General features: G+C 36.9%; 1 protein-coding gene across 1 annotated transcript in view; it reads left to right on the forward strand.

Annotated features, from left to right (window-relative positions):
• The window catches only part of LOC128609332 (uncharacterized), a 32,518-nt gene that overhangs the window by 1,657 nt on the left and 15,242 nt on the right, over positions 1-15,619 (forward strand). Inside the window, exons 2-6 of the mRNA XM_053627865.1 lie at positions 992-1,075; positions 2,408-2,501; positions 8,511-8,664; positions 12,028-12,155; positions 14,096-14,160. Coding sequence (XP_053483840.1) covers positions 1,004-1,075; positions 2,408-2,501; positions 8,511-8,664; positions 12,028-12,155; positions 14,096-14,160 — 513 coding nt within the window. The 5' untranslated portion in view covers positions 992-1,003. The remainder of the gene's footprint in view (positions 1-991; positions 1,076-2,407; positions 2,502-8,510; positions 8,665-12,027; positions 12,156-14,095; positions 14,161-15,619) is intronic.

A 15,619-nucleotide genomic window follows, 5' to 3' on the forward strand; every position in this document is an offset into this window, starting at 1 on the left:
ATTATTATTATTATTATTATGATAAATATAACATTTATTGAAGGGAAATGATTTTGTAATCTCACTATCCGGTGTGACCCAGATGAGGACGGGTTCCCTTCTGAGTCTGGTTCCTCTCGACATTTCTTCCTCATATCGTCTCAGGAAGTTTTTCCTCGCCACCGTCGCCTCTGGCTGCTCATTAGGGATAAATTCATACATTTAAAATCTATATCCTGAATTTATATATTGATGCAAAGCTGCTTTGAGACAATGTCTAATGTTAAAAGCGCTATACAGATAAAACTGAATTGAATTATTATTATTATTATTATTATTATTATTATTTGACCTGAATAACTTTTACCTTCAACCCTGATTTTGAAATATTTTTCTTTATTTTTTTTGTATTTTGAGTAGCTATAACTGGTTATATTTTACATGACATTTTATTTGTAAAGCTAGACAGAATAGACGCTTTAAATACAAGTCGAGACATTTTCTTTCCTAATCCCATGAGATTAAAATATTCCTGTAATCTTTTTTTTTTTTTTTTTAACTCAGCAAAGTTTATACTTCCACACCAGTCAACATGTGATAAAGTTACTTACTTACTTAATTAATTAATTAAGAATGAATTCGACGCCACAATACCACAAATTCCCCTTTAACCAGGCCGAGTTAAAAGTATAAACGATAAAAGTAAAGGAAGAAAGAATCCTTTTCAGTAAGTGGTGTCTGATGCTTTTGTTGTGGTTTTAGCGTCTCATTTCCAACAGCACAACATGTTTCCGCCTGATGAAATGATTTATCTATATTCCATATTTGGCAATACATCAAAAACCTATAAATCATAAACTCATGACTCTTATGTGTTTTACTCTTTTTTTGGAATATTTATATAGGTTAATTTCATGTCTTGTGTGATGTGAAAGTATTTCATTTCTTCAATTAAAATATTTGTGTTCCTCTGTTTCTGTCTGTTTATTTCACCTCTCGTCCGGGTCAGCAGTCTTCCTATCAAATGATGGCTGGATTCTTCCAGCAGTTACGACTCCTTCTCTGGAAAAATGGCCTGGGGGTCATCAGGCAGCCGGTGAGTTCAGCAGAGTTCGTATTCTATAATTCAACAAAGTATTTGTGGTTTATAGTCGAGTATCAGGTATTATTTTAGTAGCCACACTGTTTTTATACTTTCAGAGCTTCAACCAAGAGTGGAAAAATGTACTTTAGTAAAAGTATGAGAACTGTCTCTAAATATTCCTCAATTAAAAGGAGAAGTACAGAGCCAAAAATACTTGAGTGAAAGTCAGAGAGTATCTACATTTAAATGCACGCAAGTATTCAAAATTTAAAAGGAAAATAAATATTTTAACTGATTGAAAGAGCTGACCACAAGTTCATCCTGAACTTAACAAGCTAACTTATAAAAAACAACCACCTATCGAAATTCACACGCAAACATACAAAACTTAACTAGCTACCTAAGTTAACAAGCTAATTTAGAAACGTAACTAACTGGCAAATTTAACAAACTGAATTACGAAACCTAAATACTTAACAAGTTAACAAAAAAAAACCCACTTAACTAGCTACCCAAATTAATAAGCAAACTTTCAAAACTTAAGTAGCTTAATAATTTAACAAACTAATTTGCAAAATTAACTAACTAATTTAACAATCTAAACTATGAAAGCTAATTAACTAATTAAGAAAAATAAAAAGGTAGTTCCCTTAACAAGCTAATGTACAAAACTTAACTAGCTAGATAATTTGACAAACTTAATTACACAACTTAACTACTTACTAACATACAAAACTAGCTCCCAAAGCTAACACGCCAACTTAAGTTAACAAGCTAATTAACAAAACTAAAATAGTTAGTTAATTCAACAAGATATTTTACCAAACATTACTAGCTACCTAATTTATCAAGAAAATTGACTAAACTTAACTAGCTGTCTTATTTGACAAACTAAATTACAAGATAGCTACCCAAGTTAACAAGCTAACTTACAAAACTTAAATAGCTAGCTAATTTAACAAACTAATTTACAAAACTTAAATAGCTAGATAATTTAACAAACTAATTTACAAAACTTAACTAAGTAGCTAATTTAACAAGCTAATTAACAAAACAAAACTTTAAAGGCCAAAATGAAAATGTTAGTAATGAAAAGGGAATGAAAAAAACAAAACAAAAAAAACACATTTCTCTTGGAAATGTAATTGAGTAAAAGTATTTAGTTTGAATAACGCTTGTGTAAAGTACAAAACTTTCAAAATAGTATTTAAGTACAGTAACAAACTTAATTATGTAGATATTTTCCTACATCTGGCTTCCAGAGCAGCCCGTATTTTAAGCGTATTGTTACCGGTCTGAAACAAGGAACTGGAGTTGAATTAAACTTGTGGTTTTGTTTCTCAGGGCTGGTCTCTGGTTCTCCTCATCTGGCCTGTAGTGATCTTCATCATCTTAGCCATCACTCGCTCACAATTTCCTCCAGTACCTGAAAACACGTGTAAGTCCAGAGCTCTTTTCCTTTCACACTCTGAAGACAATGCAAACGACATCACTTCCTGACTGAGTATGGAATTTGTTCTGGTTTGGAAACACTCGCTCACTCAGGACTCTGATTTGATTAAATACCTAACAGAACACAAAGGTTCCAGCTTTGTTTTGTTGCAGGGTTATACCGCTTTAATGGTTCCTCTGAAGTGAAGAACTTTACTTGCGACCTTTTCTTTCTACAAAAAGGTTCATTGAGGGTTGTTTGATGGTTAACAGTTCTGGCTTTCTACTTCCAGAAAGGAAAACCCTCTGTTCTAAATGGAAAATGTACAGCGTCCCCCAGAGAACGGGAAGAACATAAGACTGTAGATCCCGATAGTGGCGAGTTTAGGTTAGTCATTTGCAGATTTAGTCACGTTGTCGTCTCACATCTGCGTCCACAGCATGTTAGCGCAACGTTGCGTTTCTGAACATCACAGTTCCCTGAAGTTTTGGTTCCTTTTGGCTTCGATTTCTTATTTATTTATTTTAAAATAATGCTGTTCTGAGAAACTTTTTCTGTTCTGTTTTTATAAACATTCCTACAACGTTTCCATTACGCCAATGTTGATGTCCAGATTTCCACAATGTTTGTTTTTCCATCTAACTATCTAAACAGGTTCTTTCTCATAAGGAGACCAGTGGTTTTAACCTTTATTTATTATTTTTTTTAAGCGCGTCTTTATGACGATACCAGTTCGTTTACGGATACAGAACGGTTCTACAGTAGCTATTCACATACTTAAGGGTTCTTTGCTTGTTTACAGGGTTCTACCTGGAACTCTTATTTGATAAGGAAGCCCTACCGTTGTACTGTTCAGATTTCACTTTTAAAAAACTTAAATGATAATAAGAACGTTGTTTATTTCTAACCACACAGGTTATTTGCAATAATTGCGTGTTCTTCCTGGAACCCTTTCTAATAAGGTGTGTAAGCTGTGTCGTAGAGGGTTAAAGAACATGAATAGTTTAGATGACTAGACGCATTTATTTTTAGAACGTTTATTTTTTGTAAGAAATCATGATACACAACTCTTCCTGTTCCACTCTTTAAAAATAAAAAAACCATTATGTTGTTTTTCCGTTGAACGAGCACAATAGGAGGTGGATTCAGGCGTAATGCGATGCTGAGACTATTTCATTAGCATAAGAACCTTCTTTAGATGTTCCGTGTCTTATTAATCTACATACATGTGGTAACAAGTTAAGCCATGCCTAATGACAAGATCCTCATTCATGGTGATGATGACTGGAATTAGAAAGTGCTGATTTGATGATGGTTTGCGGTTTGCTCCACTTGGAAGTGTGTCATGGTAGTCCCCCCCCGTGTATTGTTTACAGGGACACAGTAAGAGGCGTGAAAAACCTTGGAGCTCGGTTGTGTTTTGCTTGAAAAGCTGGCTGCAACGAGATCCCGCTTCAAACCCGCGCTCCACCGGGGTATTATTCTTATACACAGTGTTGTTGCCTCGTGATTGGCCTCCGCTGGGAGTCTGTGTGCTTTCTGTGGTCTCTTTCTTCCTTTTGTGCGGCTCTTGTCTGCACAGATACACTCCCGGTCAAAAGTTTAGACACACTCATTCTTTATTTATTTTCTCTCTCTACATTTTTAGAATAATAATAATAATAAAGTCCTCAAAACTCTCGAGTAACACAAATGGAACTCTGGGAATTACGTTGTGATTAAAAAAAAAAAAAATCCAAATTAATCAAAAATAATTTTGTCTTTTAGCATCTTCAATGTAGACGCCATTTTAGCCTAGAATTTCCAGAAATGTATTTTTGGAGTTTTCTCGAGGAATCCCCCCCCCCCCCCCCCCCCCCGAGATGCTTTGTAAACAGTATTAAAGGACTTCCCACCTACGCTGGACACGTATCGGATGCTTTTCGGAATATTTCGCTCCGAGTCGTCTGTTTTTGTAAATAAAATGCGAGTTTTCTGATGAAAGAAATGAATACGTCGACACGATTATATTTTTGTCTACGACACCGATTTTAAACATTTAATCATACACCTACAGATCATGAGAAACCTTTCAGTCAAGTGTCTCCAAACACTTGGTATTCCCTGGATGTCGAGGTAGTGTACATGACATCCAGGGAATATGGATAAAGATCATTAAGAGAAGCTGAGATGATGTGTTCAGCTTTTTAAAAATTGTGATTTTTTTAACCAAACATATTTGCTTTTTGTGGCATAAACGTTACCGGGTTGAATTGACGCAAGTCTGATTTTCCGCCTTAATGTGGAACAGATCGGATTTTTTTCTTCTTCTCAGTAGAGACACACTGGCGCACTGGGTAGCCTTCACAGATCCAGGATCTCCCGTTTGATCCTGAGCTCGGATTACTGTCTGTGCCGAGTTTCACGTGTTCTGTCCTTGTGGGTTTGATCCCACCTCTCAGAAACATTCCAGTTGGTGGAACGACTACGCTAAATTTCCCCCAAGAGTGTGTGAATGTGTGTGTGCTGGGATGAACTGGTGTATTCCAGCCTCACATCCAGTGTTCCTGGGACAGGCTTCGGATCCATATATACATATATATATATAAAACACATATATATATAAAAATTTGATATATACAGCTCTGGTGAACTATATGTCCAAGAGGGTTAAGGCAGTGCTGGAAAATAATGGTGGCCACACAAGATATTGACACTTTGGGCCCAATTTGGACATTTTCACTTAGGGGTGTACTCACTTTTGTTGGCAGCGGTTTAGACATTAATGGCTGTGTGTTGAGTTATTTTGAGGGGACGGCAAATTTACACTGTTACACAAGCTGTACACTCACTACTTTACATTGTAGCAAAGTGTCATTTCTTCAGTGTTGTCACATGAAAAGATATAATCAAATATTTACAAAAATGTCAGGGGTGTACTCACTTTTGTGAGATACTGTGTGTGTGTGTACTTCCGGGTTCTTTGCTTCCTAAAGGGGTTCTCATCAGCTGTACGCTTCTATATAGAACCTATATACTGTAGGTTCCTGTCTATAAGGAACAATCCAAAGGAGCCTAAAGAGCTTGAGATGAACATGAACATTAACAGCGGTGACTAGTCAATGTTCAGAGGAAAGATAGGGAAACTGGTGATTTATTTGATATTTGGGGAAATGAATCAATTCTTAACGAACATGTGGCCAAAAACAGATGTGACTACAACACCAAAGAAAGACTCTGGTCAAGAAATACTCAGCGAGCCCATCAGTATCATGGGCCTACCGTTCCTGTCTCCTCCATGCCTCGGTGCATCAGATAAGACATATTTAGTTGTTGTAACAGATCTGATCTAAACTGCACAATGGAGCATGTAATAGGAACATACTGTACACTTTAGAGATGTGAACTACAATGCACTATGAGGAAATATTTACAAATGCATGATTGCATGATGAAATATGTAGCTATGAATATAAAGGCGTGACATAATTCTTTTTATTTTTTTATTTTTTAAAGATGTATGGAAGAATATAGGAGAGGCATGGTCAAAGCAACAGACAGAAATCTTGTATACTTTGAGTAGAACCTGTTTGGTTTTCAGCAGCGTGTCCTCATGGGCACTACAGCTGAACTAGAGTTTTTTTTTTGTTTTTTTCCAGAAGCTCGAAGCTCCGCCCACTTCACAATCACATCGTATATCATATATCCACGAAAAGCTTGCTTCTTGCTATAACGCGTTATGTATCATTATTCCATGTAAACCTTAGCATTAAAAATGAAACCTAAAATTGTATAAACTTTACAAGCCACATTTACAAGAGTGGAAATACATGAAATCTTTTTTTGTTTGTTTGTTTCCCTCAAAACAAACAAAAACGAGATTTCTTCTTCTTCTTTTTTTTTTTTTATTAAGAATGCAAATGTATTCGCATTTAATTAAACAAAGCTTCACTCATAAACGAATGAATTTAAAACAAAAAAAGTTCCACTATAGAAAATACTTGTAAGATTATCAGCAATCCGCTAACAAAGACTGAATTGTATGTTTCTTGTTAGCAATCAGAGTAGACAAACACCTCAGGCGTGTTGACAGAGAAATGGTGGTTAATGTAGGCGTGTGCCACTCCTTCATAGTCATCGGTACATCTTCATTGGAATTCGGCATGACCGCATACCGACTCCGTGCTTTCTTGCTGCTATGGCAGGTGTTTCCTCTGTGTTCAGTGAAAACATACATACAAGGGATCTAAAAAGTCTACACACCCCTATTAAAGTGGCAGGTTTTCGCGATGGAAAAACAAAACAAAATTTAAACCATGACAAATCATGTTAAAAACTTTTCTAGCTTTATTGTGAAACTTTAACCTATAAATTAAAGTGAAAACCTTAAACTTGTTTTGGTGAAGCCGTTCCTTTGTTGATCTGGAGGTTTGCTTCGGGTCGTTGTCATGCTGAAAGGTGAAATTCCTCTTCATCTTAAGTGGTTTAGCAGCAGCCTTAAGGTTTTGTGCCAAAATTGACTGGAGCTATTCGTTATTCCCTCCACCCTGAGTAAAGCTGCAGTTCCAGCTAAAGAACAACAGCCTCAAAGCATGATGCTGCCACCACCATGCTTCCCCATGGGGATGGTGTACTTTTGGTGAGGTGCTGTTTTTTGTGCCAAACATATCTTTTGGTATTATGGCCATAAAGTTTGGTCTCATCAGATCATAACACACATTATTCCTCAACGTTTTGGGAGATTGGATGTATTTTATTTATTTATTTTTTTAGGTTCCTGTCTTGCCATCCTACCCCACAGCCCAGAGGTATGAAGAATTCAGGAGATGTAGGGAGCAAGCAGTACTTGTCAGAAATTGTTGCAATTCTTTTAATGTTGTGTAGGCCTCTCAGCAGCCTCCCTGACCAGTTTTCTCCTGATCTTCTCATCAATTTTAGAGGGACGTCCTGTTCTTAGTAGTCTCACTGCCGTGCCATATTTTCTCCACTTGTTGATTATTGTCTTTACAGTGTTATATGGTATTTCCAATGCCTTGGAATTTTTTTGGTAACCCTCTGCTGATTGATATTTTCCAAAAAGTACTATTTTGGTTTCATCCATCCACAAAACATTTTCCCAATAGCCTTCTGACTTGTCCATATGATCTTTAGCAAACTACAGACAGGCAGCAATGCTCTTTTTGGAGAGCAGTGGCTTGTTCCTTGCAACCCTGCCATGCGCACCACTGCTGTTCAGTGTTACCCTGATGGTGGACTCATGGAACATTAACATTAGCCAATGTGAGAGAGTTCCTTTAGTTGCTTAGAAATTACCTGGGGCTCTTTTATGACCTCGAGGACTATTACACGTCTTGCTCCTGGAGTGACCTTCGTAGGTTGACCACTTCTGGGGAGGGTAACAGTGGTTTCCTCCATTTGTACACCATGCGTCTATCCTGATGAACAAATACATTTTCAATAATGTAACGAGAGTAAATATGATGAGATATACAAGAGATGTGCAATTACTGTATGTGTACAAAAGTGCAAAAACTAGAAGAGGATCATTTTAATTGGAGGAAGCATAATGATTGTGCAGGAAGACAGACTCAGTACTAAACATCGCCATTTTGCCCAAAGCCCAAAACGGCTTCCTGATCAGAGTTATTAGAATGGACTAGGAAGTAATGACATTAGATCAGTGGATGGCCATTATGCACATGCAGATAAGTGCATACATAAAAACCACCCATTAAATATTGTATTATAATTGATTGATGATAAGTTCTTTATTGTTTTGCCTTGTTTTCATTTGTATTATGGCAACCATGAGAACTCGAGATTTCCCAGGTGAATGACTGTTCGGTTGCACGTTTCCGTGTTGGAAGTTTGTTTTTCCGAGTTCGGAGTACGGCAGACTGCAGTGTAACAGTGTACTAAGCATACACCATCACAGCCAACTCAAAAACAATCAGAGGATTTCTGTGCATGATGCAGGAATGTACGCAAGTGCACACTCGGCGGCCTTATCAAACTTTTCATCTCATCTTTTTTCAGGCTATGTGGCCCCGAGGAATCTCCCGAGCGCAGGGTTCTTCCCCTTCCTGCAGACTCTCATGTGTAATACTGACAGCTCCTGCTCCAATAATTCCTACCTCGAGGACTCCAAATCAAAGAGCCTACGGCAGCGCAGGGACGTAAACACACACAGGTATGAGATCATCCAGCGGTCGTGGTTTCATTCCTCAATGCAACAATAAATAAAGATTTATACTACATGTTAAACAGTAAAATATGTTCATTCTGGATTCTCTTATATTAGATAAATTAGAGACTATTAGCCTCACCGGCTGTAACGGCGGCTACAACAAACAAATTAATCTGTGATAAGAATGAAAAAAAGTCAAAGTATTTTCATGCATTATGAGCTAAATACAGCTCAGGAGAGGAGGTTTTACTACTGTAACCTGAAAATCAACCAACCAACTAACTAACAATCCAACCAATCAACCAACCAACAACAATCCCACCAATCAACCAACCAATAACAATCCCACCAATCAACCAACAATCCCACTAATCAACCAACCAATAACAATCCCACCAATCAATCAACAATCCAATCAACCAACAATCCCACCAACCAACCAATAACAATCCCACCAATCAACCAACAATCCCACCAATCAACCAACCAATAACAATCCCACCAATCAATCAACAATCCAATCAACCAATAACAATCCCACCAATCAACCAATAACAATCCCACCAATCAACCAACCAATAACAATCCCACCAATCAACCAACAATCCCACCAATCAACCAACCAATAACAATCCCCCCAATCAACCAACAATCCCACCAATCAACCAACAATCCCACCAACCAGCCATTTTATTTATTTGTGTGTTTGATTTATGTAGCACCTTTCTAACACACAAAGTTGCCTTATAAAATATGTAACAAATTACACAACTAACAAGTTTGGCTTAAACAAGTGAAAACTTTGATCCAAAGTAAAGGTTTGATGACAGATGACACCTTTTGTAATGTTATGACAACTAGTATTCGAGTGTTTTATAACTTCTGCGTCATTGTCTTGCAAAGGCAAAAATCAAGAATTATGAAAGCTAAGTGGCTTGTTTTCAAAAGACAAGACACACCCTTGTGCTTTTGTGTTCATTTTAAGGTGAATGAACTCTTTTGCCCTGTAGAACCCTTCAACAACCTGTATATTCTATTGTTTCGAGTTTTTCCTGTTTAGCAACCTGAAGCTGAGTCTCTTGTTTTTTATTTATTTTTTTTTTTTTATGGAATTTTGTTGTAATAACAAATCAATGACATTTAAAATAACATGATCTCACATTTGAAACCAAAGATGGATTTAGATGTTGATGTGCCCTGGGCACAGATGTCTCAAAGACCCCCATGGCACTACATTTTTCCACAATAGCGTTTGCGCCTTTGCCCCATCATACAGGATTTACAATGACGACAAAAAGCGGGCAGAATGCACACGATATTCTGTTTCACATCCCAGTTATATCTCACCAATATCTATCAACATTCTAAGCAGCGTCATGTGGATAAACAAGCAGCAATATCATCACCAAAACATACAGGTTAGTGTTTTTACCTTAGCTGAGGGCTATCACTCTTGCTTTCCTTTGAGAACTGAGATCCCTCACCAGTTCACATCTGATGGCCATTACAGACAGTGAGTTGAGACGCCCTAGACACAAACCCCTAAGGTCATTTTCTTACAACTTCTGTCATATACATGATGTCAAATCAATGTGTTATCTCACACGAGATGTAATAACTCACGAGCCCTGGGGGGGAAAAAAAGACTTCCACGAGGAGAAACATACTTGCCTGAGGATCAAATTGTGCCATTAAGTAAAAAAAACAAAACAAAACAAAAACAAAAAAACAGTTCAACTTGGTGAAATGGAAATTTGCAGTGGCATTAAATGCATATTCGGGCCTTCTTTTCACAGGAGTGCTTGGACCCCTTGTAATCGCTTCATTAATGTCCATAACACACATTCAAACGTGTACGAGTTTCTCATGAGTTTAGGTTCATATTACAGAATATTACGTTCTTTTTAAGACGCTTACATTACATGAGCAATGGAAGCAACTTGATAAAACGGGGTTCAGTAAAATTTGATAAATCAGATGTTCCCTATAAGCCAGTGCCATTGTCAGAAGTGTTTTAAAGAGGTTTAGCATTTATCACTGTTCTTTAAGTGGTGACCAACATGGTCATTTGTCTGCCTGCCATTTCATGTACGTAAACGACCTCTTAGCCGCACCTTGTGCGGTACATTCTTGTGCACTGACATTTGAAAAAGAAGATCAAAGTTTGTGTTCAGTGCAAAGCAGAAAAGATCATCTTTGTCAAATGCATTTACACACAAAAATGTGTCTGTTTTGCTGAGACTGTCAAAACATACAACGTGCAAATGATCTCTTGCTTTGATTTTTTTTAGCAGAACCAAATATTAGGATTTACATATATATATATATATATATATATATATGAAGGCACCAATGATAAAATGTTCAGAGTCACATTGTGCTTGAATTCCAGAGTTTGAATTTAAAAGTTCAGAACCTTCTTGTGTCATAATAGTTGAGAACAGAGAAAATCTTGATGATATGTTCACTACACCCGTTCATAGTCTTTATGAAGACAACAAGAGTCATCAGCCATTATTGTTTACATTCTGTTAATTGAAGCATGAAAAAATGCTTGCGCGAACTCTGATCTTTCTTTCGTGGGTATTCACAGTAATGCAGTGATGAACTTATACTAATTTATTCCACTGAGCACGATTAAATACTGAAAACTCAGAGAATATACACGATACATCAATCTCAACTTGAATATTATTCATTATTAATATTGTTATTACATTGTTATATTAATATTAGAGCAATTACTAGGTATCTTCAACTACGTTGAAGAAATTTGACAGTAAGTTAACAATGAAATTCACTCAGCAGGGCGTCCGCCATTACTCAAATCCTATTGGCTGATTTCGGTCATGTGTCTGGACTGTGATCATTTTTCCATAGCATGGCTTTATTGTAAATGGAAAATTCTGTGACCCCGATCTTTTCTAAGTACATTTACGAGATCATTCTTCAATGCTCAATCAACAGCCGTGGATGCACAAATCCAAAAATACAGTTTTGTGACTCCGATCATTTTTTCATTGTGGTCTTCATATATATATATATATATATATATATATATATATATATATATATATATATATATATATATATATCAAAAATTCAGAACCTCCAAACCCCCAAAACAAACATGCAAACAAACAAATTAACATGGTGAAAGTAATTCAGAGTGGCAATAATTGCCAATTTAGGCCTATTCATAAAATAGTGCTTGGTAGTACAAACTGTGATCACTGCTTGCAGTAATATTCAGATTTTAATTAAATTATATGGGACGATATGTGTTTTTTTTTGTGGTTGTCATTTAAATAACATGTACTGCTAATCCAAACTCAAACTGCTAATCTCTCTCTCTCTCCTACTCAGTTCCCCATTTTTACTTCATGGTTTACCCCCTTTACCGGACCTGGAGAAATTTGGTTTGGCCCATACGATCATGAAGAGAGACACATCCAACGTGACAGAGATCCTACAGCAATGGGATACATGGCTGAGTGTGTACCTGCACTATTCTGTTTTTCTCGTAGCATTTTTTTTTTTTGACAGTTTGTTGAGTAGCTAGTAATAACACACAAACACGTGGTAAGTAACTTTACACAACGAGTTCCGGTCCACTAATCTGATCGGACGAGCGGCGTTCCAAGAGTCCTTACATTTAGTATAACGGCACTGGGATACAAACGTTTCACTGTTTGTATCTCTCCGCTCCTCTGTGTTCGACAAATAAAATTCACATCCTAGCGATAGTACCAAACCGTCATTAGAGAAGTTTTAAGGATATATTAAAACATTTTGTCAAGAATATAACGTTTGGCTTAAAAAAAGAAGTAGTGAAGCCGAGTTCAACAGCACAAATTTCCAGGGTGTGCAAACATCACATCGGTAGATTGACAATTTGTTTAAAAAAAATAATAATAATTGTAAGGATTTTTATTATTTTTTTTTACATTTATTATTATTCCCTAAAACTGATCGTGCAGACCAAACCGTAAGGCCTAGAGAGCTGAAATTTTTGAGGGAAGGTAACACCTCAGAGTAGTACAGCGTCGCAACGTTTCGGCCCAATCGGCCAGATGGTGGCGCTATAGTGGGCATGTTTAGAAAAATGGCCATAACTTTTGAACCGTTTTCACAGACTCAAGAAAATGGATCTGATGCTGTAAAGCAAACGGTATGCACCGTCGGCTGCTTTAAAACCGGCTACGTGAAAAACAGCTCACTGTCGACTTTAAAATCATTGAAAAGTCAGAGTTAAGCACGGAGTTAAGAGATTTTTATGGATCTATTCAGAACGATAAGAGAGATATTTACAGACGCAGTAGCTACCTTGCGTACAGCCATGGAGATATTCAGTATAACCGCATTCTTGCTCAAGGAGGTATTGCTTAAATATGTAACCAGAAATTCATAGGTAACAATGGATATACTGACAAATAATACCAGCAGGTGCATACTTTGCGAGTTGAAAATACATGTACGTATTTATTAATATGGAAAAAATACCAGATAGGTATATGGCAGTATGAGGATGAATGACTAAGCCAACAGGTTATCAGATCTTAACTAATGTGCTCTAAGTCATAGCTATGTGAGTCTTTATCAGGGCTTTACGGCTGATTGACTATCCAAACCGGAACCATCATCCATGTGAAATGATAGTACTCTATGAGTACTAAGCAAAATTACCTTCCTAATGAACTTTCTAATTCTAAGACATTGAAAAACACACTGAACCTGCGGGGATGCCGCTTTTAAAACATGGTCATATTTTTTCATCGTTTGGAGATTTGTTTTCCCGTTTAAAAGCTATTGCTACTGTAATACTGAGCAAGCTAATTATCATTAACTAGAAATGGTCTACAATTGAACTCAATCTGTATCACATTCTACTAAGGACCTCAGTTAGATAGATCATTTTCCTTTTCAGCTCACAGAATCGAGCTTTTCAGCCTTAACACACTTAGCTTCCTGCTGTTACTTGTTAGCAATTGTGTGGAATTGGGCAAAACAGGGCGGTTAACAAAATGTTTACATAATCAAAAGTGAACATTTGAATATTTTAGCTGGAAAACTGGTGTCGATTTTGACCCGATACACCTGCTCACAGTTAGGAGTCTAATTAACGGTGTAAATCCGGTTTGTGCAGCCAAGCCGCACAAGTCTCGATTTTCCAGTTCACACATCCGAAAAAGCTTTTTCCAGTAACACTTAAACAACAACAAGGATCAATTTCCTGCTAATAGATCGATAAATAATTCATCGAAACGAACCCCTACCTGAAGCAAAGCTGCAATTTACTGACATAATCTTTTCAGATCAGTGCCTGTGAAAGTGGTAGGAACAGAACACACTCGTGTAGCCGTTATGCTCGTCTTATATTTCACCTCTTCGTTATACACACTAATCATGTCATTTCTTACATTTTATTTGGAAGATTCCAGCATCCAGACCTCATCGAACCTCACCTCCATCTTGGATGCCTTGAACAACACAGAGCAGGTTAGTGAGCAAAAGGGTTCCCCCCCACCCCCCCATCAGTGTACAAGTAGAAAAACACTGTGCTTGTCTCTACATGAGTGAAAAAAATGACTATTCGATGTAAAATATTTCACACGAGACGCCATGTCCTACTTTTATGAACAGAAATATGAATATCTTTATTGTCATTGTACAATAAAGGAATCAAGTAGCATCTCAGTACAATCATTTTATAATTCCTGAATTTCAGACATAACAATAAATACTCCAGGTAAGGTTTTTAAATTATTTAAACAAATCAAAAAAAAAATATATAAATAAAAAGTTCTTCTATGGCATTAGTTTAAAGAACTCTCTCGGCGATTGAATGATAAAATACATTGGTTAATTAAGGAATTAAACACCCCATGTCAGACTGTTATAGGAAAATAAAACCTGACAGAGAGCTGTGATGAAGCGCAGTCACGGTTACCTTGCTATAACAGCACATCCTAGAGTGTTTTATTCCTCTTATACCACAGAAATTAATCAAATATTTACATTACTTACAAATTAAAGAATGACATCATTGTCCATCCCATCTTACTGCATGTTACAAAGCACTGACACTGGAGACTCCTTCCATAAATGTAAAATAAACATCTCCTTACAGAAAACTTCACTAGATTTCTTTGTTAAATAACTTTTCTTTTTTTTATTTTTCTTACATGAATTTATTATTAGGTTTAGATTATGTTGTTCGTCCATCATATTAGCTGCGACTAGAGGGATGATAATATATTAGAACAAGCGCGTTAATATAAACCTGGGACAAACCTGTCTGAGATGTTTAGCTGTAAACTTTAAAGGTTTTTTCCCTTCATGTAGTACTGATTTTGTGTTTCATTTATTAAATAAAGGAGTTTTTAGACTTCAATTTTTAGACTTGTTAATGCTAAACCATAGTTTAATAGTTTTATAATGAGGGTCAAACCACTGTAGGCTCTGGGGGCGGAGCTTTGTGCTCATGGGTGGGAAGAGAGGGGAATCGAGTTGTGAAGAAATAATAATAATAATATATAAAAAAACCCCTATTCAGATCATATTCAGCTCCACATATTTAACTGTTAGAGTTGCCATCTTGCTTGATGTCATGTGATATGGGTTGAGACGGATGCAAGCGCTTCTTTAAAAAGCTTTTATTTAAGAGCGAGGCAGACAAATCCAGAAACAGGCAAAAGGTCAGGTGAGCGGCAAACAGGATCAACTAGGCGGAACAGGAATCAATAACCAGGAGGACAGAGCAGGATCGAAACCATGGAATCAACGAAGGCGGATCAAAGGCTCGGTACGGTTCTGGCGGTTAAACACAGACGTACACGATACCTCGCCTTGAACAAAAGATACACGAGGGGGTTAAATTGTTACCATAATCAAAGCTGGAAACGAGAACAGCGGAGTCATTTAGGACACTGGTTTTCAAAGTGGGGGCAGCCAGGGC

This window comes from Ictalurus furcatus, chromosome 6 (assembly GCF_023375685.1).
Source record: "Ictalurus furcatus strain D&B chromosome 6, Billie_1.0, whole genome shotgun sequence".
Taxonomy (NCBI): domain Eukaryota; kingdom Metazoa; phylum Chordata; class Actinopteri; order Siluriformes; family Ictaluridae; genus Ictalurus; species Ictalurus furcatus.